Source organism: Mustela erminea, chromosome 10 (assembly GCF_009829155.1).
Source record: "Mustela erminea isolate mMusErm1 chromosome 10, mMusErm1.Pri, whole genome shotgun sequence".
Taxonomy (NCBI): Eukaryota; Metazoa; Chordata; class Mammalia; order Carnivora; family Mustelidae; genus Mustela; species Mustela erminea.
In genome coordinates this window covers 80931223-80953365 of record NC_045623.1, presented here as the reverse complement: position 1 = coordinate 80953365, position 22143 = coordinate 80931223, and the positions used below count along the sequence as shown (strand labels likewise).

The 22143-nt window shown below is 45.6% G+C and overlaps 1 protein-coding gene across 2 annotated transcripts in view; it reads right to left on the bottom strand.

The window, feature by feature from the left end:
* Positions 1 to 22143, bottom strand: part of MTF1 (metal regulatory transcription factor 1) — a 42139-nt gene that overhangs the window by 6344 nt on the left and 13652 nt on the right. Inside the window, exons 3-10 of one of the 2 annotated variants that reach the window (XM_032361214.1) lie at positions 18702 to 18940; positions 17445 to 17576; positions 14775 to 14848; positions 14186 to 14322; positions 9441 to 9515; positions 5021 to 5117; positions 3711 to 4300; positions 722 to 785 (exon numbers count right to left, since the gene is read on the bottom strand). In XM_032361214.1, coding sequence (XP_032217105.1) covers positions 722 to 785; positions 3711 to 4300; positions 5021 to 5117; positions 9441 to 9515; positions 14186 to 14322; positions 14775 to 14848; positions 17445 to 17576; positions 18702 to 18940 — 1408 coding nt within the window. The remainder of the gene's footprint in view (positions 1 to 721; positions 786 to 3710; positions 4301 to 5020; positions 5118 to 9440; positions 9516 to 14185; positions 14323 to 14774; positions 14849 to 17444; positions 17577 to 18701; positions 18941 to 22143) is intronic. The other variant, XM_032361215.1, reaches the window with a different exon arrangement.

The window sequence follows — 22143 nt, the reverse complement described above, 5'->3', positions numbered from 1 at the left end:
TTCTCTCAACACTGCGTGAGATGTGTGGCCTGAGCCCTCCTTGTCTAGGACCAAGCTCCTGGACAGCCTCTTGCTCACTCTCGCATCCCAGTCTTACACACACGGTGGGGGGGGGGGCCTGTACACTGCCAGCCTTGCGCTCACGCATGCCCCCGCTCTTTTGTGTGTGTCTGTGTGCTCTGCACACACACACTCCGAAATCAGGCTGTGTGTGTCTCAAAAAAAAAACCGAGAGACCAGGGAGGCAGGAGAAGAAAATAGAAGTCAGGAGCCTGAGAACCAGGGCCCTGACTCTGGCCACAAACTCTCTAAGGACTCCAGAGGAGTCAATTCATCTTTCAGGGCCCCATTTCTTAATCTATAAGATAGTTTGGAAAAAAAAAAAGGAACTTTTCACTCTGTATGAGTCTCTGACCCAGATGCTATTTCTTCATTACTGTAATTAGAAAAGAATCCAGTGAATTAACAGCTGCCCTCTTCGGCATTAACTGTGAGTCATACTTTCTTCTGGTTACTCTTAAAAGCTGTATCTGAGAGGCAGAGAACCACTACTCCCTAAGGAATGTTAAGTGTGGTTATTTACGCCGTAAGTGTGCTAACTTATGAACAATACAATCTGACAAATGTGAGGTTTTAAAAACTGGGGCAAAGCAACAGTGAAATCTGCCTCAAGGGGCCCCGAGAGCTGACGTGCTTTTAAAGCCCCCACACAGTTACATACCTGTGCTACTGGCTACTGGTACTGCCGTGGTAAAAAACACCTTCTCGACTTTAGATGCTTGCTGCTGGGGAGGAAGAAAAAAAAAAATCACATTTACGGCCACTCATGTATGGCAAATCTCCAAGGACCTGAAGCCTGCCTGATTGTATTGGTCATCCAAGAGGACAGAAAACCCTCAGTGTTCAAGGATTTTTGCACTGAGTGATGTTTTGTTTGTGCTCTGACATGAGGTCACTGCACTATTTGACATTCAGTGCTGATGGTGTAGCCGGCTTTGTCTCCTACTACTTGGCTGTCTCCCAGCTACCCAATCTAGTAGGTTCTGTCCACCCAAAGGCTCTGCCAAGGTTGCTTTGCTTATGCTGGGGTCTTCTCACAGGGAACCCCAGGGCTAGCTTCCCTACAAGGCCTCCACTGCCGCCACACCCCAATACTTCTGTGAGGCTGGAAAGTTCTTTTGTCTCATCAAGGATCAACCTGCATGCTAAGGACCGGCTAAGATGTCCTCTCACTGGTAGAAGAGCCCCGTGAGGTGTGCTGTAAGCTGCACAGGGTAGCAGCTCCAAGGAGGGCTCTGGCCTCAAGTTCAAGTCCCACCACCTCTTAGTTATTGAGGGAAGGCAAGTGATTTTTCTTAGAGTCTCAGTTTCCTCATCTGTAAAATGGGAATAATAACCAAAGGACCTCCCAGAGGGCCCCCATGAAGGTGAAATGAGAGGAGGCATGTGAAGCCTGCAGGACATGGTGAGCCCACAGCAAACATGAGCGATTTACGTTCTATGAGGCGGACCACAGAGTCAGGCCCAGAGGCCACCCCTTCCACTGTGGTAACACTTCCTGTTACACTGGCTACAGGATTTCTGCTTTCTTCCAGTAGTTACCTTAAAAAGGCTTTGTACTTTATCCCTTTTGTGGGGGGGAAAGGGTCCCTCTAGGCTGACTCTAGGAGGAATGTGAGAGCTTCTGGCTAAGTTATAGGAGCGGACACTAAAATAATGGTGGAAAAATGAGACCAATATTTAAATACATAAAAATGAATTGTATGGAAAAGGAATGACACCGGCCCCATGCAGCTCCCCAGGGCAGATGCAGGAAAAAAAAAAAAAGTAAAAATGACATGGAGCAGATTGGATTACGACACCAACAAAAAGGCCTCTCCAGTGACTCTGGCACTCTAAACATGGCATCAGGTGGCCTCCAGAGGGCCTGGCACCTGATCGATGGAATCCGAACACTCTGGTCTCGCTGTTTAGCCCCAGACTACCCTTCCAGTTTAACGGCATCATACATCCACCCTAGCATTCTCCGACTTAGTACGTCGTTTTCTCCATCTATTTCCTCCTCTTAACTCAAGGCTCACATGCCCTGGATGACTACCCAACAAGCCCCGATCCTCTGCACCCCTCATCTGGCAGCACGATGTAGTAGTCAGGAGCACGGGCTCTGAGACCAAGCTGTCTATGCTCAAATCGCAGCCTTCCCACTTATGAGGTGTGTGACCTTGAGCTAGTCACTTAACTTCTCTGGGCTTCAGCTCTCCATTGGTAAAATCATACCTACCTCCTAGGATTACTGTGATTAAATGAGCAATGCACTGAAAAGTGCTTAGTTAGCACAGTGGGTGACATTCAGACATACAGACATCTAGAGACTGAAATTATCAGTGGGTGCTAAGGGAGAGGGGGACGGATAAATAAGTGAAGAATAGGGAGTGTTAAGGTGGTGAATCTACTCTGAATACAGTAATGGGAGACACGTGACATCATGCGTTTGTCAAAACCCACAGATCGGTACACACACAGAGTAGGCCCTAATGTCAACGATGGACTTTGGACAGTAGTAATATATTGATACTGATTCACCAGTTGTAACAAATGTGCCAGACTAATGCAAGATGTCACTAGCATAGCAAACTGGGTGGTGGTGGACGAGGGCCGATGGCCAGAGAGTACACAGAAATTCTCTGTACCACCTGTTCAATAAAATCTAAAAAAAAGGTAATCTAAGAATAATGTACATAAGGTAACAACTGGCACATGTCAGACCTTCAGTTTCAAAAAGTGCTTAATCAGCACAGGGAGCCCTTATACATAGTAAGGGTTCGATAAATCACTGCTGTTATTTTTTTATTACCGTTTTTATTATTTGGCCCTTTCCCTACTGGTAATGTTAACTTTAAGGTATTTTAGCCTCTTTAACTAAAATGTTAAGTTTTCATGAAAAAGAGATCATGGTTTCCACTCTTCTGTATCCCCAAAAGTATCATGCATGGTACCTGGTAAATACCAGGCCCTCGGGGCGCCCGGGGGGCTCAGTCAGTTAAGTGTCTGCCTTTGGTTCCAGTCACGATCCCGGGGTCCTGGGATGGAGCCCCCGCTCAGTAGGGGAGCCTGCTTCTCCCCCTCCCTGTCCTTCTGCCCCTGCTCCTGTGCTCGCTTGCTCTCCCTCTTATCACTCCTTCAAATAAATAAATACAATTAAAAAAAAAAAAAAAACCCGGCCCTCAAAAATATATTTGAGTGACCAAGTCATTTCCTTTGTCATCGAAACGGAATACTACTGTAGAAACCGGCTCTCAAGGAGGCCCTGGGAGCACAGATTCTCTGTCTGACCTGGCCACAGCTGTGCTTTCCACCTGATGGGGTCTGACTCTGCCTTGGAGAAGAACCCGGTTTCCTAAGTCGTTCTTGGGCCTCTGCAGTCTGCTGACTGCTCTGCTCTCCTAGAGGATGCCGTGACACTGCAGATGGGATCTTCATTCATGAGCCTGCTGCACAGGAGGGCTTTTCCTCTGCTTCCCTACTGCGGATCTGCATCATAGCATTCTCCAGATTTCTACCACTTGCTCATGGGGACAAGGCCGAGAGGTCAAATCACAGGTTTCAGGGCCGATACAATAACCGTGTTCCTTTCTGAAGCGAAACCTGGGAACATGTCCTCTACATATAGACACTTCACCCCACCAGATCCGTTCAGACAGAGTACTTACAATTTGTTCCTGGTTTTGTGGTGAACTGGTGGCACCATTTAAGATCCACTGTAGGTTCTGTTCTCCCATGACCAGGCTGGACTGCAGGATGGCTGTGCTGGGCGTCGGGGTGATGGTGATCGTGGGGTTGTGAGTCAGGACAGAGTTGGCGCCCAGGGGCAGAGTCTGGACCATGGCCGGCAGGGGCTCAGTAGTACTTTGGGACTGGGGCGGTGCCGCCACGGCTGGTGGTGCTGCCGCTGCCGCAGCCCCGGCAACAACAGAGAGTCCCGGTACGATGGGCTGCGGGGCCTGAGGGTGCGGGAGAAACTCTTGACGATTAGCAGCAAACTGTGTGCTGTGGGGGACAGGCACTTCTGGAGGTTGGAAGAGAGCAGAGGGGTTGCCAAATGCAGCTTGCCGGGAACCAGTTCCTAGGGAAGGAGCAGGCGGAGGAGCAGACGGTGCTGAGGCTGGTAGCAGAGGCTGGGGTGGCTCGGACATGCCAGGCTGCAGTACAAGCGGGAGAGATAAAGATGCTGAATTTCCTGTGGATGGCGGAACATCACTGACTGACTCTGCATCACCATTAAAACTTTCAATCAAGGCAGCTGGCAAGAAAAAGAAATAGAAATATATATACATATCCCAAGCCTTACAGGAGCCACAAAAACACAGTCATCATGGCGACACCAAAGATAGCTGAAGTCCGTTAGAGCCAAGAGCTTCGTTCCTAGAAGGCTGGCCTCCTGCGTTCCCTTTAATGACCCCTCCAGCCGAAGCACTAGGCTTCACAACCAACCTCGCTTTCTATATGTGAAGAGCTAGTATGGGCTTCACGGTCAAAAAAAAAAAAAAAAATTATTCTAAGGCTTTTCTGTTAAAGAGACTAGACATCCCCTTTTGGCATAACCAGCGAACACACTTTCTGACTGCTGTGAAGCTTCAGGGACAGATTTTCATTCAAACACAGAAGGATCTAGGCATCTGACGCTGTTTGAGGATCCTGCCCACTCGCGAGCACAGTGTCGCTTCAGAAGCGCGAGCTCACAGCTCCTCCTGCTTCTGAAAGCCAACAAGAGCTTTTGAAGAAGACCCTCTTCTTTTGAAGGGCTAGGGAAAGTAGGCTCTCAAGGAGACTCTTGCTGAGGGAAGGAGAGAAAAAGATGGAACCAAACAAAAGGCTCATACTTCCTGGACCCCTCACCAAATGCATGTGTTGTTCAAGGGAACTGAAATCTACTTCACGGCGCCTGCCGCGGTGTGTCACCGAGGGCGACTCCCTTGCCCGGTGCCGAGACGTGAGCAGGAAGAGAGACTATGGCACAAACCTGTCTGTTGAGGATCTTCCTGAATTGCCGTGTCATCGGAATTCTGGAACATAGATTCGAAGATGATTGCTGGTGAAATTGTGCTGAGGTCCTGGCCCTGTGATTGACAGAGACAGACAGAGACATGAGGCTTGTCACCCTGAGGCAATTCTTCACTGGGACAGAACACACAGAAGCAGAACTAGAATGATCTTTTTGATATGTTTCTTTTTTCCAACTTCTCCCTTTCCAAGGTGACATCTAGTTTCCTAAACTTCAGACACTGACAATTTGGGTCCTCAGATACTCTCAAACAGGAGTCCACAAACTATGACTTGTAGGCTGCGTGTCCGTTTTGGGAAATAAAGTTTTACTGGAATGATGCATGCTTGCTCATTTATTTCCATGCTTCTTTCATGCTCTGACGGCACAGCTGACTTTTGTCAGAGACTCTGTGGTCCACAGAGCCAAAAATATTTACTATCCAGCCCTTTCCAAAAAAGGAGCTTCCTGACCCCTACCCTAAAGGAAGACCAAATCCTACCTAAAAATGGGATTGTATAATATCTATTACCTGCAACCTGTTCTTCTCATGTAATAATAATGTACTGTGAAGATCCTTCAAGATCATTACATAATCCCTATGAAAGTCTAACAGGTGTGCGTGGCAACGAATCAGGCAATAAAAGAAACCTTTCATGAGAGACAGTAGTTATCACCTTATACTCACTATTGTTTGTCACTGCAAGTTTCTTTGTAATTAAGAATTAAGACGACGTCAGAGGCATTTTTAAAAAAGATAAAATGGGTGGGGCCAAAAAACATATAATGCCCTAAGGGTCTGATTCCTGATAGGCACCAAATAAAATGGCCACCTCCAGTCTTCTCTGTGGTGAGGGGGAGGGGACAGCATTCCTCTCCCTCCAGTCCGCCTCCGCCCCACAGCTGGTAGGGCAGGAGGGACAGAGGCAAGTGCCTCCACAAGAGCAGGCAGGTAACAGAAGTCATGAAACCAGGGCGGCAGGGACAGGAGGTTGGGGCAAACTGGGGAGCGTGTACCCCCCGGCAGCTCAAGGGCTTCGGAGGAACGCTGCCCTATGAAGTGCAGACTGGGGACTTCCGGAGCTCAAGAATGGTCTGAAAGGTGGATTTTCATGTGAAATCTTATTTGTCATTAAAAGCAAGTAACTGAAAACAAAGCACTGTACAGCCAAACAAAACCAATCTTCAGGCCATGTTTTGCGTCCGTGCCAACTTATGTTTAAAGGTCATTTTGTAACAACTCTGCTTCTGGCAGGGGGAAGGATCACTCTGGGCCTGGGCAAGTGTGGTGAGTGGAACTGTCCAGCAGCCTAGAGGTCCTCCAGATGAAACCACCCACGTGAGCCAAGAGGGGCCAAGTTGGGATAGTAGTTATCCTTAGGGAGAGGTAAGAGCTGTTAGTGGGCATGGAGGGTGGGAGGCTTCAGGGATGCTGAGAATGTTCTATTTCTTGATTTGGGTGCTAGTTATATCGATGTGATGAATTGTGATCATTCATTAAGCTGCATATTTGTGATTGGTGTACTTTTCTGTATGTATACTACACTTCAATAAAAACTATTTTAAATTAAAAAAAAAAAAAAAAAAGTGCTGAAGTGCCTGTGACTCAGCCACTGCCAGGCTTCAGGATACAAACCCAGGGGACAGAGTGAGTTCGAGCAGCTCCCCGAAGTGGAGGAGACCAGAATAGTCTGAGCCTCTGGGGCCTGGCTCAGAGAGACAAAGAACCCTAGGACCAGGATGGAGCCTGAAGCTCTAGATCCAAGAGGTCCAGAGCACTGTTCCCTAGGCACTTCAACCCTCCTTTAACGAAAGATCCAAGCAAATCGAAGCTCACGTCGGGGACCCACATACACATATGGCTGTCCAGAAACCAAGGAAAGAAGGACTTCATCAAAATGTGTCATTTGGTACTAACAATTCATCATTTTTTTAAAGCAGAACAAAGCAAATTAATTTTTTAAAAAGGCAAATTAATTCTATTTCTTTAGGAATTGTGGTCTTAGAATGAAAGACTAAAAATGAGACTATTTCCAATTCTGGAATAAATGATGGATGGTGAGGGCACACTATGTAATTTGACCCCAAGGGACAGAGCCTCTGTCTTGCCAAGGTCAACTGTGGTAGAAAAGGCTTTTTTTCTTTTTAACAAGTACTTAATGTTCCTCCATACCAGGATTCCTCACCTGATGACCCCAGGGCTCCAGAAAACTCTTTAATCCTAGATCATGGCCCTGGTCAGGGAGTAGACGCCTAAACAAATCATTTAATACAACCTCTGAGATTAAAGTGCTATTATACCCCAAAATCTTAGGTTCCCCAACTCAGAGGGCATCGAGGCCTCTGATATAGAAATTTCATCTTAGAGTATTAACTCTGAAATGCAAAGAGGCATAAAAATCAAATGAATCACTTATTTAGTGTCTTTCTTCTTCAGATTGGTTCATTTCTATTGCTCTGTCTTCAATTTAACTGGTTCTCTCTTCTGTCATTTCCAATCTGCTGTTAAGCCCATCCAGTACATTTTTTGTTTCAGATATATTTTCAGTTCCAGAATTTCCATTTGGTGCACTTTTTATAGTTTCTATTTCTCTGCTGAGATTTCCTGTTTATTCAATTATTACAAGCATGTTCCTTTAAGCCCTTGAGCATGAAGGAGCTACTCAGAAAGCCTTGTTTACTGGGGCACCTGGCTAGCTCGGTAAGTGGAGCCTGTGGCTCTTGATCTTGGGGTCATGAGATTAAGCCCCATGCTGGGTGAAGAGACTGCTTAAAGAAATGAATTATTAAAAAAAAAATGTTTTCCTTTTTCTTACGTGTACTAATTTGGGATTACCCAGGGCACTGTAAACGGTATGTTGTAGAGACTGTCGGCTTGACTATTCTGTGGATCCGGCTGTGCTCCAATGGCAAACTCGGTCTTCCCTGTGGGGGAGAGCAGCCATCTCTTCGTCCAGCTCTTCAGCCCCAGCTGGGCTGCAGAGGGTCTGTCTCACACATGCCCAGTTCGGGTGTCAACTAGAGATGTGACCAGTTTATACACAAGAGCTTGGGGTTCCCACTTTGTGGCTCTTTACTTTCCAGGCTAATCCCCCCTTCATCTTCCAGGTGCTGCTGTGGTAGCTCTGAGCTCTGTCCTCTGGTTATCAAGCCAGTGAGACTGCATGTTTACGGAGTTTTAGCCATCTTGTTTGGTGTCACCTGGGGCTTGCCCTGAGGCTGATGAGTCGTAAAACTTGAGAACATATCTAGGGCCTTTGCCACTCATTGTCCGTGTGGCTCCTTTTTCCGAGCTTTCACCTCTGCCTGTTTGGGGGCTGCCCTTTGATGCCTTCAAGTAGCTGTTCCTGATCATCTGCCCAGCATATGGAGTTGTTTTCCATGGGGGGTTGGTCTGATAAGAGCAACTCCGCCATCACCAGAAGAACCCAAGCCTTGGGGTGCTTAGATTAAAAAACGCAGTGTCAGATGCCACTCCCAGAGGATACTGATGAAGTAGGCTTGGGGTGTGGCCCAAGAAGCCCGGCATCAGAAGCGCAGAGGACCCCACTGACACACTCTGACGGCACTCCCGAGTCTTTCCGTTTCTGCTCAAATACCTCCCATTTCTGCTCAAATACCTCCCGTCATGTTGATTCCTTCTTACTTAGGCAAATACTCATAGAAAATCTAACTTAAGCTATGTTTATTTACCATACAAAAACATCAAACAATGCATCCGAAACAACCCAGTTGGTGACACAGCAAAGCGCAGAACCTCACGGATATAAGCTCGGCCTTCATACAGTGGCCTGCAAGGCACATCACCAAGCCACGGGAATGGCAGGGAAATTCCACACAGAGTCAACTGAAGCCACCAGATCAAGAGACAGTGGGGTTGTCCTTTAAAAGAGGCTCAGAAAGAAGGCTCCCTCAGGACCTCAATGCAGTGAGTGAGCTCAAAGAAAGACAAAGACAGACTCCAGTTACATCAGCAGGGCTTGAGAAAGCCTGCAAACTGGAGTTCTGATGCATTCTGCCTCTCCCCTTATATAGAACTAATTTTAAACTCCTCAAGGACAGACCACACTTACTTTTTTACCCCTACAAGCTCATACCAGCACACTACCTGATGGACTAGGCACTCAGTAAGTATTTGCTAAGTGAATAAAAGAAAGACATTTTCTGGAGCCAGAGGTTATCGAGTGAGTGACATGGGTCAAAAGACATTAGACATCAGAGAGTACAACCTTTCCCATGAGGGCTCTATCAGGAAATAAAATCAAAACAGCCCTCAACCAACTGGATGCAACCAAATCTGGAAGACTCCAAAGTCTGGCCTCCCTTAATTTTCCCACCAAAGGGGTGTGCTCAATTCTTGTACTTATTTTTCTCATACCCGTATCACAGGTACACTTACTGTAGAATTTTCTCGCAGTTCAGAATCTGTGGACAGAAGGCTCAAATCACTCAGACAAAGTGAGTGATTTGTATCCTGTGAAAGACAAAAAGTTCTTATTAAGTAACAAAAAAAAATTAAGATTTATAGTAGCATAGCATGTATAAAACACTTGATCACAATGTCCCTATAATTGCAAATGTCAAGATTTGTTACTTGGGGGGCACCTGGGTGGCTCACTGGGTTAAAGCCTCTGCTTTCAGCTCAGGTCATGATCTCAGAGTCCTGGGATCGAGCCCCGCATTGGGCTATCTGCTCAAGAAGGGAACCTGCTTTCTCCTCTCTCTCTCTCTGCCTGCCTCTCTGCCTACTTGTGATCTCTGTCTGTCAAATAAATAAATAAAAATCTTTAAAAATAAAAAAAATAAAAAGATTTGTTACTTGGAAAGGTAAAAACCATTCGAAGAAAGGGCTATGTGAATTATTTTAATTTTTAAAATCCTGATATTCTTAGAAGACTGTCTTATATTTCTTAAAGGTGGTTAATAGATGAGTTTAAGAATTATCTCATGGGCGCCTGGGTGGCTCAGTGGGTTAAGCCGCTGCCTTCGGCTCAGGTCATGATCTCAGGGTCCTGGGATCAAGTCCCGCATCGGGTTCTCTGCTCTGCAGGGAGCCTGCTTCCTCCTCTCTCTCTCTCTGCCTGCCTCTCTGCCTACTTGTGATCTCTTTGTGTCAAATGAATAAATAAAATCTTTAAAAAAAAAAAAAAAACTCTTTAAAAAAAGAATTATCTCATGAGGGGCGCCTGGGTGGCTCAGTGGGTTAAGCCGCTGCCTTCGGCTCGGGTCATGATCTCAGGGTCCTGGGATCGAGTCCTTCATCGGGCTCTCTGCTTGGCAGGAAGCCTGCTTCCCTCTCTCTCTCTCTGCCTGCCTCTCCATCTACTTGTGATTTCTCTCTGTCAAATAAATAAATAAAATCTTTAAAAAAAAAAAAAAAAAAAGAATTATCTCATGACTCGGGCTCCAGAGGAACAAAAGCTGTAATAATATGAAATTAATAGTATTTGTGTAATTGGTCTTCTCATTTATAAAGCAATTTCACATGGCCTGATTTGCTATTCATGTGAACAAGTATTTTATATTCCCATCTTAAGTATGAGAAAATCAATGCTAAGACTGGCAGTGAACTGTCCAAAATCACACAGCTCATTAGCAGAACACAAACCCAGGGCTTCTGAGGGGAACACCATCTTCCTCTGTATCACTGTGTTCCCAGCATCTCATTCTTACTCAGTAGTGCTGAAGATTTACTTCCAAATACAGCGGCCGAGGCTAACTCTGAACTCTGGATTCCTAGAATGCCAGCTGCGATTCACATACTTTGAGTGGGAACCCTGCTTACCTCGTGGGTCAAATATTTCCATTCATACATACAATCAACAAATAGTCACTGAGCGTCTACTACGTATGAGGCACTGTTCCAGGCCCAGGGCTACGATACTGAACAAAAACAAGTCCCCGCCACCAGAGAGCTTACATTTGGGGGTTGTGGTGGGGGTGTGTGACAAAATCCCCGAAGATGATGCTAAGTTTATGGAGGATAAAGGGAACAAGGAATGCCGGGGCAGGAGATGCCCTCTTATTAAATCATGGGAGGCCTCTTAGATAAGCTGGCATTTGGGCAAATACTGAAGGAAAGACAGCACGAGCCAGGCACGTATCTGGGAAAAGTGTTCCAAGCAGCGGGTATAGTAAGTACAGAGGCCCGGAGGCAGGAATGGGCTTCCCTCTTCTCTACAAAGAGGACAGGAGAGCTAAAGTAAGAGGAAGAGAAGCAAATGAGCCCAGAGAGGTGACCAAGAGAAATGACTCCGTAGGCCACTGTAAGATTCTGACTGACTTTTGCTCTAAGTGACGCAAGAAGCTACTGCAGAGTTATGAACAGAGGACAGACATTATTTGCTTTATGGTTTAAGAAAGACTGCTCTGGGTGACATATGTAATCCAGTCTGTGTCAGGGCAGAGTGGGAGTGGGGAGAAGGGGAAAGCTGTGAGGAAGATCATTTAGTGGTTACTGTAGTAATTGAGACAAAAGATGACAGTGGCCTGAACCAAGTTATCAGAAGGGATCAGATTCTATGTCTATTCGCATGGTAGAGCTGACATTTTGCTGGCAGGTGTGGGATCTGAGGGGAAAAAAGGAGGTATCAAGAACGACTCCAAGACTTTCAGCCTATGTCACTAAAAACACAGAGGTACCATTTACTAAGGTGGGGACCTATGGGTGGAAGAGGTTTGGACATATGAAATTTGAGAAGACTGATGTTTTCTGGGTTGAAGAGGGAGGCTGAAAATATTGATCTTTCTCAACTTACAGTGTAGCTATATCCTGATAAACCCAGCCTAAGTCGAAAATGCACTGAACACCTAATCTTCCAAACATCACAGCTTAGCCTAACCTACCTGAAACAGGCTCAGAACACTTACGTTAGCCTAAAGTCAGGCAAAATAATTTAACACAAAGCTGATTTTATAACAGTGTTGACTAGCTCCTGTAACCGACTAAATACTGTACTGAACGGGAAAAAAAAAACAGACCGGCTGAATGGGTCTGGAATAGCTGGAAGCGTTACCAGCTGGTTACCCTGATGATCGCAGGCTGACAGGGGGCTGTGGATCATACAGGATCATACAGCCTAGCCTACTGTTAGACCGGGACAAGAGTCAAATCGAGTTTCAAAGTACGGTTTGTACTGAATGCGTATGACTTTTACACCATAAAATCAAACCATCCTAAGTGGGGACTGTCTGTACCAGTCTAGAGTTCAGGAAGAGATCCAGGCTGGAGGTCTCTATTTAGGACTCAGGGCAATCTAGATGGCTCTGAAAGCCTGGGACAAGAGGAGCTTCCCTCTACTGGGGAATGAGCTGCAACCCAGAGAAAACAAGACCTGAGCACCATGCACTGGGGGGGTTTGGGCAGGGGGTCCCAGTGCTTAGGGGCTGTCACCAATTAAACTGTCCTCTGACTGTCACATGAACAAGAAGATTGATCACGACTTAATACAGGCAGCTTAGTAGACAAAGACTCTCAGATCTTAATATTTTTATCTGGTTTTCCAGAAGAAGAAACTGAGGCACAAAAAAGCCATTTGCCTAAGGGTGTCCATCTGATCAGTAGCAGAGCTTGGATCTGAATTCAGGCAGCTGAGCTCCATAGGCCACAGCCTTCACAGCTAATGTGATTTTGCCTCTCACCACACAGGGGTCAAGAACCAGGCTCTGGAATCAGACTGCCTGTTAAATCAGAATAATTACAAGCTTTGGATACTCAGCAAGTCATTTAATTTCTCCTTGCCTCAAAAGTTTCATTATCGGTAATGTGGGGCTAATAACAGTACTGACCTTGCAGAGCTCGTGAGTGAGACCATCCATGTTTTTAAAAGCACTCAGCACTGAATGCAGCACAAGGTAAACACTCAGTAAATGCTAGTTATTATTACTAATAAGATACAGGGGCAGAATAGGTTTGAAGGGATCCTTTGCTGTTTAAAAATTGGAAACCACAGAATTTATGTGGTCTCTCCCCAAACCAAAAGATATTACCTATTTTAAGTAGAAACCTCATTTTTCAAAAGGAGGTCAGTGTGGTTCAGTTCCTCTATCTATGAAATAGTAAGATAATAATAATACTTACTTCCTAGGTTTAACAGATACACATTAAGTGCCCAATATGTTAGAAGTAAAAACAGTAGGGGTGCCTGGGTGGCTTGGTCAGTTAAACATCTGACTCTTGATTTCGGCTCGGGTCGTGATCTCAGGGTTATGAGACTGAGCCCCGTGTCAGGCTCCACACTCAGTGGAGTTTGCTTCTCTCCATCTCCCCATGTGCTTGTTCTCTCTCTCTCCCCCTCAAATAAATAAATCTTAAAAAAAAAAAAAAAGAAGAAGAAGAAGAAGGGGCGCCTGGGTGGCTCAGTGGGTTAAAGCCTCTGCCTTCGGCTCGGATCGTGATCCTGGGGTTCTGGGATCGAGCCCCGCATTGGGCTCTCTGCTTGGCAGGAAGCCTGCTTCCCTTCCTCTCTCTCTCTCTCTGCCTGCCTCTCTGCCTACCTGTGATCTCTGTCAGATAAATAAATAAAATCTTTAAAAAAAAAAGAAGAAGAAGAAGAAGTAAAAACAGCAAATTTCTCCCAAGACCTCTCCAGAAGGAAGCTGCAGAGAAGAAAATACAGTAGATGGGCTTGGCAAAGAACAGACCAACTGTCTAAAACTCTGCGGAAGAAAGCTCTGCAGTTCAGTACCTCCCATCAGTGGCTCTCAAACCTTCTGGCCTACAGACAATTCAAAAGGGCAAGAAACTTTCCAGATTCTGCCTGGTTCTCCAGTGACAGATTAAACAGATGTATGAAGCAAAGCTTTAATTTGCGTTTCAAACTCAAGTACAGATGTTTCACAAACACAAGTGAGAAAATAAGACTTGTAGAGCATCTGGCTGACCCATGTGAGACCTCTGGTTACAAGGTGTCTCTTGCACCGTATCTGATGGGAAGGTGGCAGAGCCAAATCAAAAGCTGAAGCACAGGGCGCCTGGTGAAATTGCCGGCTTGCACCATCCCAACACAAAGACACAGATCTTGACCCTGACTTCTTCCCTCTCACTGTCGGATACACAGAGAAGACGTTTTGACCTTTTATTTTGATACACAAACAACTGTTGCTGTTCTGTTGTGTCAAAACAAGAGACAAAACACCACGCACCTCTGATCCATTGTGATTTGGAAGTGCATTGTATGAGTGTCCTTTATTGTCGTGACCTTTCATGTGACTTTTGAGACTGTACTGAGTGCTGAATGTTTTCTCACAGCCATTACTGGGGCAGAAAAAGGGTCTTTCACCTGCAAGAATGACAAATAGTGTTAATATTTCCATAGTCATTTCACTCGATTCAGACATCTACTTTTCCCTAACAGAGAGAAGTAAATATTCCTGTGAAGGTTCAGGTAACAGTTGTTACAAGTTGGACAAATTACATCTTTACCATCCCAGTCCTAAAACTGAATGTAGAGTAAACATAGCTTGCCTCTGGCAAGTTTAAAGAAAAGATTCATTCCCCCCCACCCCCACTACAGGTTCTTCTGAGAATCTCTGCACTGATTTCACTTAAGGCTGGATTCCTGAGTCCAACCTTTAGATCTTTTTCACTCTGAAAGAAACTCAAACATTACAGGTGAAGGCTAAGCTGATTAGGTTTGCTCCACCCAGGAAGCTCTACAAGTCCCAAGAGAAACACAGATATTTACCGGCTTGATGAAGGTTAAAGAAAAATTACAAATCAGCCTGAACTCACCAGTATGTGTACGGACGTGAGTTTTAAGGTGGTGGCTTGCTGCAAATGCTTTCCCACAGCCATCATGATCACACCTAAGGAAGTTGTTTAAGCAAAAAGAAACAGCAGTCATATGGGAAATACGTCTTCTATCTTCAACATCTCTTATAAATACAAGTTCAAACTAAAACACATGTTCAGAACACAGAGATCTGATCGAGAAAATTGATTTTAGAGATGGGAAATGAAGACAGGTCTCTGGAAAAAGTGACAGATCTGGGAACAGAGGGAACTGATGGTCCAGGATAAATATTTCTTGTCCTACAAGTTAGTCACATGTTGAGAGCTCTGACAATGAAAGCCTTTTGATGAATTACTTAACAGAATTCTATTGACGATCAGAGCTGATACAGAAAATCTACTGCCAGTGGAATAGTAGGAATGTCAATAGTGGGTACAGAAGCTCTCACATAGGCAGGAAGCCTAAAATATAACACTAAAACAAAATCAGTCCCAACTACACTGACCACATAATGTGTAATGGCCATTAATGACTTAGTTATAATCTTCAGTGTCAAGATCTACTTTTCTCTTTTACTTTCTTGATAACCAGAGCTATAAGTAATCTCTCCCTCCTGAGAACTCCTGAGGCACTTATCTCTGTTGTTTCTTTTACCGCACCTGTCCTTTCCAATCTTATTTTATCTTTAAGGGTATACATTCATTATCTGTTCTAGATTAGAAACTCTTTGAGGGCAGGGTCCAAGTAGTCCTTTCTATCTGCTGTAGTTCTTCCACACAGCAAGCATTCAGTAACTATTTATATGAATGAATGCATTTTCTTGTAAGCCAAAATATTTTCTTTCTTTAAATAGAAAGCTTCTCTGGAGCGTTTTACTTCTTAATTATATATAATCATGTGTCTAAATTCCCATCTAATATTCAAGAAAAATTAGCAGTTTCAATCATCACAAAAACGCATGTGATTGAATAAAAATTAAGAGTCCCCTCAACAGCCCTATGGGGAAAAAAGTAACCCAAGCTTCCCAGAATCTGGAGAGTAACCAACTAGAATCTAAATACTCTTGCTTTTAGGGGTGCCTGGTTGGCTCAATCGGTAGAGCATGCAACTCTTGATCTCGGGGTTGTGAGTTCAAGCCCCATGTTGGGCATATAGCTTATTTACTTACTTACTAAATAAATAAATAAATAAATACTCTTGCCGTTAGAGGGGCTATGCTCAGGAATGAAACTTAAATTTTATTTTATTTATTTAAAAAAATTCTTTTTTTTTAAGATTTTATTTATTTATTTGTCAGGGATAGAGGGAGAGAGAGCGAGCGAGCATAGGCAGACAGAGAGGCAGGCAGAGGCAGAGGCAGAGGGAGAAGCAGGCTCCCTGCCAAGCAAGGAGCCCGATGTGGGACTCGATCCCAGGACACTGGGATCATGACCTGAGCCGAAGGCAGCTGCTTAACCAACTGAGCCACCCAGGCGTCCTGAAACTTAAATTTTAAAACACAATTCCATTCAGCTGATGTTTAAGAGTTGACTGCCCCATGCGGTGCCTGGGTGGCTCAGATGGTTGGGTGTCTGCCTTCGGCTCAGGTCATGTCTCAAGGTCCTGGCATCGAGTCCCGCACTGGGCTCCCTGCTTGGTAGGGAGTCTGCTTCTCCCTCTCTCTCTGCTGTTCCCCCTGTCTGTACTCTCTTGCTCTGTCAAGTAAATAAATAAAATCTGAAAAAAAAAAAAAAAAAGTTGACTGCCCCTGAAGACAAGGGCAAAGTCTAAGGATCCTGATGAGATGAGTGACTTGAGAGGGGAAAGGTAGCATTGCGATGCCATGTATGTAAAGTCTCTCCTGCCACACTTCAGAGACAATGTTTATGAACAATTTTCAGTAATACATCTATACTGTATTTAGGCAGAATCCTTACAAGCTGATTATCTTATTTTAAAAATGTCATATGATCATTTGTTCAAAATTTGAACATTTGTTCAAAATGTTTTTGAATCCCCACTGAATGCCCAGAACCAGACCCTATGCTGTGAGCGGAGAAGAAGGGAAATGATACACGTCCTTCCTTCAAGATTACATACACATTTACACGTGGATGTGTTCAATATACACATGGGCACAGGTATATACAGACTGAAATACAAACAAAAATGGTTGCTTCTCTATGTGTGTGTATACAGATGAATTACAAGGCAACAACTCAACATGCAAAATAAAAACCCTGCATTCTTACCCTTCATCTCCCCTCTCACCTCCTCCCCTACCCACCTAGATCTTTAGGCAGCTCTCCCTTCCGCTGTGCTTGAAGTCATCTATGCACCTTGTTCTCATACTGTCTGTTACTTAGTACTTTCTCACCAGACTACGTTCCCAAGAGAAGAGCATGTGTCTTAGTATTTCTCTAGCACCAATAAAAGTGCCTCCCATCTTAAGTGAGTTTCAACAAATGCCTGTTGAGAAAGGGAAAACCTGAGGCAGAAAGGCCATCACTAGGGTCCCGAGTAAGGATGCTCTTAGAACCCATCACCACCCCCTCCTGTATGCAGGAGTGGGTTGTGGCCGCCAAAGAACTAGCAGAGGGAATTTTCTTTCTGCTTTGAAAAATGTCAGGGCCCATGGAGACATCCAGCTGCAACCTGGTCAGCGACAAACAGAGAGCAGTTCGACTCACCGAAATGGCTTTTCTCCTGTATGTGTTCGGATGTGCTTCCTCAGATCGCTGAGTGTGGTGAAGTACTTGCTGCAGCCTTCAGATTCACAGTTAAACGTTTTCCCTGTGTGAAGCCTCTGATGTGCTTTCAGCCTAAGAGACAGCCCAAGAGACAAAGTCCCTCCGGCATTTGCATAATGTAGGACAGAGCCCCACCCCCGTTAGCTTAATGTGCTTCAGGATCCAGGGTGTGGGAACCCTACATCCTTAATATATTAGTATCCCCCGTTTTCTTGCTTGAAGAGAAATTCAGAGACGTATGTAGCCTAGTGGTAGGAGTGTGACTGTGCAGCCAAACTGCCTAGGACTCAAATCCTGGTCCCACTTCCTACTGGGTAGAGCCCTCCAACCAGTAAACCTCTCTACTTCTTACTATCAGTGCTATGAGGATTCGCACTCAGAACAGTGCTTAGCGCAGGGTGAGTGCTTCCTAAGTGTTAGATCTTGCCAAAGTTGAAGACTAACAGGAGCCTCCTGATACAAACAGTGTAAAAGAGAACTGGCCAAAGTGTGGTAGAAAAAAGTTAACTTCAAGGTGATGAAGGAAAGAAAATGACAGAAGGCTTTGGACAAGATCCTAAGCCAAGGGGAAACAACAGTGCAAGTATTAAAATCCCCAGGTCAGGGGCGCCTGGGTGGCTCACTGGGTTAAAGCCCCTGCCTTCAGCTCAGGTCGTGATCCCAGGGTCCTGGGATCGAGCCCCGCATCGGGCTCTCTGCTCAGCAGGAAGCCTGCTTCTACCTCTCTCTCTGCCTGCCTCTCTGCCTACTTGTGATCTCTGTCAAATGAAAAAATCAAATCAAATCAATAAATCAATAAATAAATAAATAAATAAAATCCCCAGGTCAGTATGTCACTCCAGGAGAGGCAAATCTGAATATAAAATGTACTGTCCTTTTTAACCAACTCCATATAGGTCAATCTTTAAGTAACTAGTTCCTCCAGAGAATTTTAAACAGTTGGGATAGCACAGCTGTGCATTTCATTTTATTTTTAAGTAGGTGCTACACCCAGCACAAAGCCCAGCACAGGGCTTCAACTCACGGACCCGTGATCAAGATCTGAGCTGAGACCAAGAGTTGGATGCTTAATGGACTGAGCCCCCAGGTGCCCCCCCAGCCGCGCCCTTTCAAGCGCTGGAAGTGCCCATCTGCACTAGGCAAGGAGAGGACTCTGTAATCACAAGGGCAGGGGCAAGGGCTGGAGAAGAGGCCGACCTGTACAGCGTGTTGAACGCCTTCTCACAGCCCTGCACGTCGCACTCAAATGGCTTCTCCTTCGTGTGCACTCGCACATGGATCCTGAGGCTGTAGGAGGTGAGGAAGGCCTTGCCGCAGCCCTCCTGATTGCAGACAAACGTGTACTCTCCTCGGTGAGTCTTCTGATGGGTGCGCAGGTTGCCTGCTGTGCTGTAGGTGCGGGGACAGCCCTCAAAGGTGCACTGGTACCGCTTTACCTGGCAGACAAAGGACACCTCATCAACAGGACAAAAGAGCTGCCCAAGGCCTAACTCCTCCCAGAGTCTGTCTCCCAAGAAATGTGGACGACACACTGAGGCTCCTATCAGAAAACCACCTCTAGCAACAAAGCAAGGGAATCTTTCCCTTGATCGAATCACGCCAGAACAAAGAGTAAGTCATAAGGATGAGAGAAGCCTATAGACAGATGAATATTCTAAATGAATATAAGAAAGGGGTTTTCCAACTCTAGTACACGTCCGGCATCTAAAGGTGGGTCCATACTGTCACAATCACCTACAGCAAAATAACATTTAGCCTTTTTTTTTTTTTTAAAGATTTATTTTAGAAAGAAAAAGAGAGACTCAGACTGTGTGTGCAGGGGGTGGGGACAGAGAGAGTCTTAAGCAGACTCCACGCTGAGCGCAGAGCCTGCTACAGGGCTCCATCTCCTGACCCTGAGATCACATGACCCTGAGATCAGGACCTGAGCTGAAAACAAGGGCTGAGATGGATGCTTGATTGACTGCACCCCCCAGGCATCCCTTGGCTTTGTTTTCAGGCTTGATTAAACAACCCTGCCTTGGGGCGCCTGGATGGCTCAGTGGGTTAAAGCCTCTGCCTTCTGCTCGGTCAGGATCCCAGGGTCCTGGGATGGAGACCCACGTCGGGCTCTCTGCTCCGTGGGGAGCCTGCTTCCTCCTCTCTCTCTGCCTACCTCTCTGCCTGCTTGTGATCTCTGTCTGTCAAATAAATAAATAGAATAATTAAAAAAAAACAAAAAACAAACCCTGCCTTATGGCAGCCCACCTTGACGGGAACTGACCAATGTAAAACTGGGTCTAAACCACCCTGACACTAATATACTCAGTCATCAAGCAGTATCTCCCTAGCATAGCTTCCACTGCAAAGTTCCAAGTCCACGAAATGAAAATACTGTATGAATTTCTCAAGAGTATTTGCTGGTATATGACATTTCTCAAAATGCCAGCCTCTCGGTTTCACTTTCACCGCCAAACTTCTTGAGAGGGTGGCATACATGTGCGCCTCCATCTCCCTCGAGGCCCACATACTCCTTAACAACTTGGCAAGCTGCTTTCACTGCATGAAATTATTCTCTTGCACTTCCCAGTGGCCAGACCCTTCCATCCTTCGCCATTTGCCTTCCCTTATTTGCAAACCTCCCCCATCACCCTCCCCTCCTGAAAACCTGTCCTTCACAGCACAGCAGTTCCACCAGGCTCTCTTTATCTTCTCCTCCTCTGAGCCACGCCTTTCCCTGCCCAGTGATGTGTAGGTTTATTCTGGAACTTACCGCTCCCCTCCCAGACCCTCCCCTGCCTGCCCCCATGCAGTGGGCAACAGCCTCATACGCGGCTGGAGGAGACTGAATTTCCTACACTTTTATGTTCCAGACATTCCGCAGGTCATTTTGATTCGCTGAGGCTCAGTTCTTTATTTCTCAAATGAGTATTTTTTTTTAAAGATTTTATTTATTTATTTGACAGAGAGAGAGATCACAAGTAGGCAGAGAGGCAGGGCGGGGGGGGGGGGGGGGGGGGGTGTGTGTGTGTGGAGGGAGCGGGGTTCGATCCCAGGACCCGGAGATCATAACCTGAGCCGAGGCAGAAGCTTTAACCCACTGAGCCACCCAGGCGCCCCTCAAACGAGTATTAATGTGTGACCCGCCTGTCTCACGGTGCTGTGGAGCGGAACGAAACGAGATCAAACATTTGAGAGAACCCGCGGTAGACGTGACGCCGTACAAACCAGGGTGATAGCACATTGTACTCTTCAGCTTTTGCCAACATCTCCATTCTTTGACCTGACCTTGCTCCAAAGCCTCAGTCCGCATCTCCAGCTACACCGTTAGTATTCCTTGCACAATTACTGAACTAGCAGGTCCCAGGAAACAAGCTAGATACCATATGAGATAAACAAAGGAACCAGACAAAATTCGCTGCTTTTAAGGAGTGCCAATTTTTAGGAGGTTGAGGTGCACAAATTATTACAAACTGTGCTGAACTGGACAACAGATATTTGCCCAAGGGGGCTGGGGAATATAAAAAGGGGAAACCTAACTGTTCTTGGAAAGACTGGAAGTAGTAAAGGCTCAGAAGCTGAGGTCCTCTCTTTGAGGTGGTTTTTTTTTTCAGTTGCCAGTTTGTTTTAGGGATAAACTGAAAACGTGTTCTGCAGATAAAACAGGAAGAGAAGGGCATTCTAGAAAGCGCGGGGACACAGGGCACCTGGGTGGCTCAGTAGGTTACGCATCTGACTTCAGCTCAAGTCATGATCTCAGGGATGTGAGATTGAGTCCCACATTGGGCTCGCTGCTCGGCAAGAAGTCTGCTTTTCCCTCTCCATCTGCAACCCCCTCTCAGATTAAAAAAAAAAAGAGGTGACACCTTGGGAACTGCATGGAAAGAGGAATAGGTGTGCTGGTACAGGGAACCACAAACATACCTGTAGCATGTAAGAGGCTGGAAGGAGAAGGATCTAGAAAAATAAGGTGAGTTCTCCTTAGTCAAGCCCTGGAGTAGAAGAGTAGAACAATGGGGGCTCACCAACAGATTTCAACCAAGAGAGCAACATATCAGATCTGCGGTTTATGAGAGATCCTTCTGGCAGCCTAGTGGAAGATGGACTGGAAGAGTAAAAGAACAGAAAAAGGGGTAGGAATAACTGGCAGTAGCAGCAACTGGGTACTGAGGAGCGGAAGGGGTGAGGGGGGGCAAAGTCGAAGTCAAGAGTATGGCCTGGATGACTGAACAGATGGTCATGCCACCAAGTTGGGGATGGATGGAGAGTGGAGAAGAGATGATGAGTTGGCTGTAAAGTGCTGCCAGGACTTCCAGGTAGAAATTTCTAGTAGATAGACATACAGGCTGGAAGCTGAAAGGAAAGCCTATGGCAGGAGTCATCGGTACACATAGCTGACTTTACCTATATACCAAAGCAGGCTCGGGTTCTGCACTTATTATGTAATCTTGGGAAAATTACTTAAGCATACTAAGCCTCACTTTCCCTATTTATAACATGAAGGAAACAAAACCTATCTTTTTAGGTCTGTTGTAAGGACCAGGAATAATTTGCATAAAGCATTTAAATATAGTGACAGGCATATCATAGGCATACAATAAAATAACAGCTCTTGTAAGAGGACAAAGGCTAGACCTCGCTAAGTCACCAATGCGTAAGG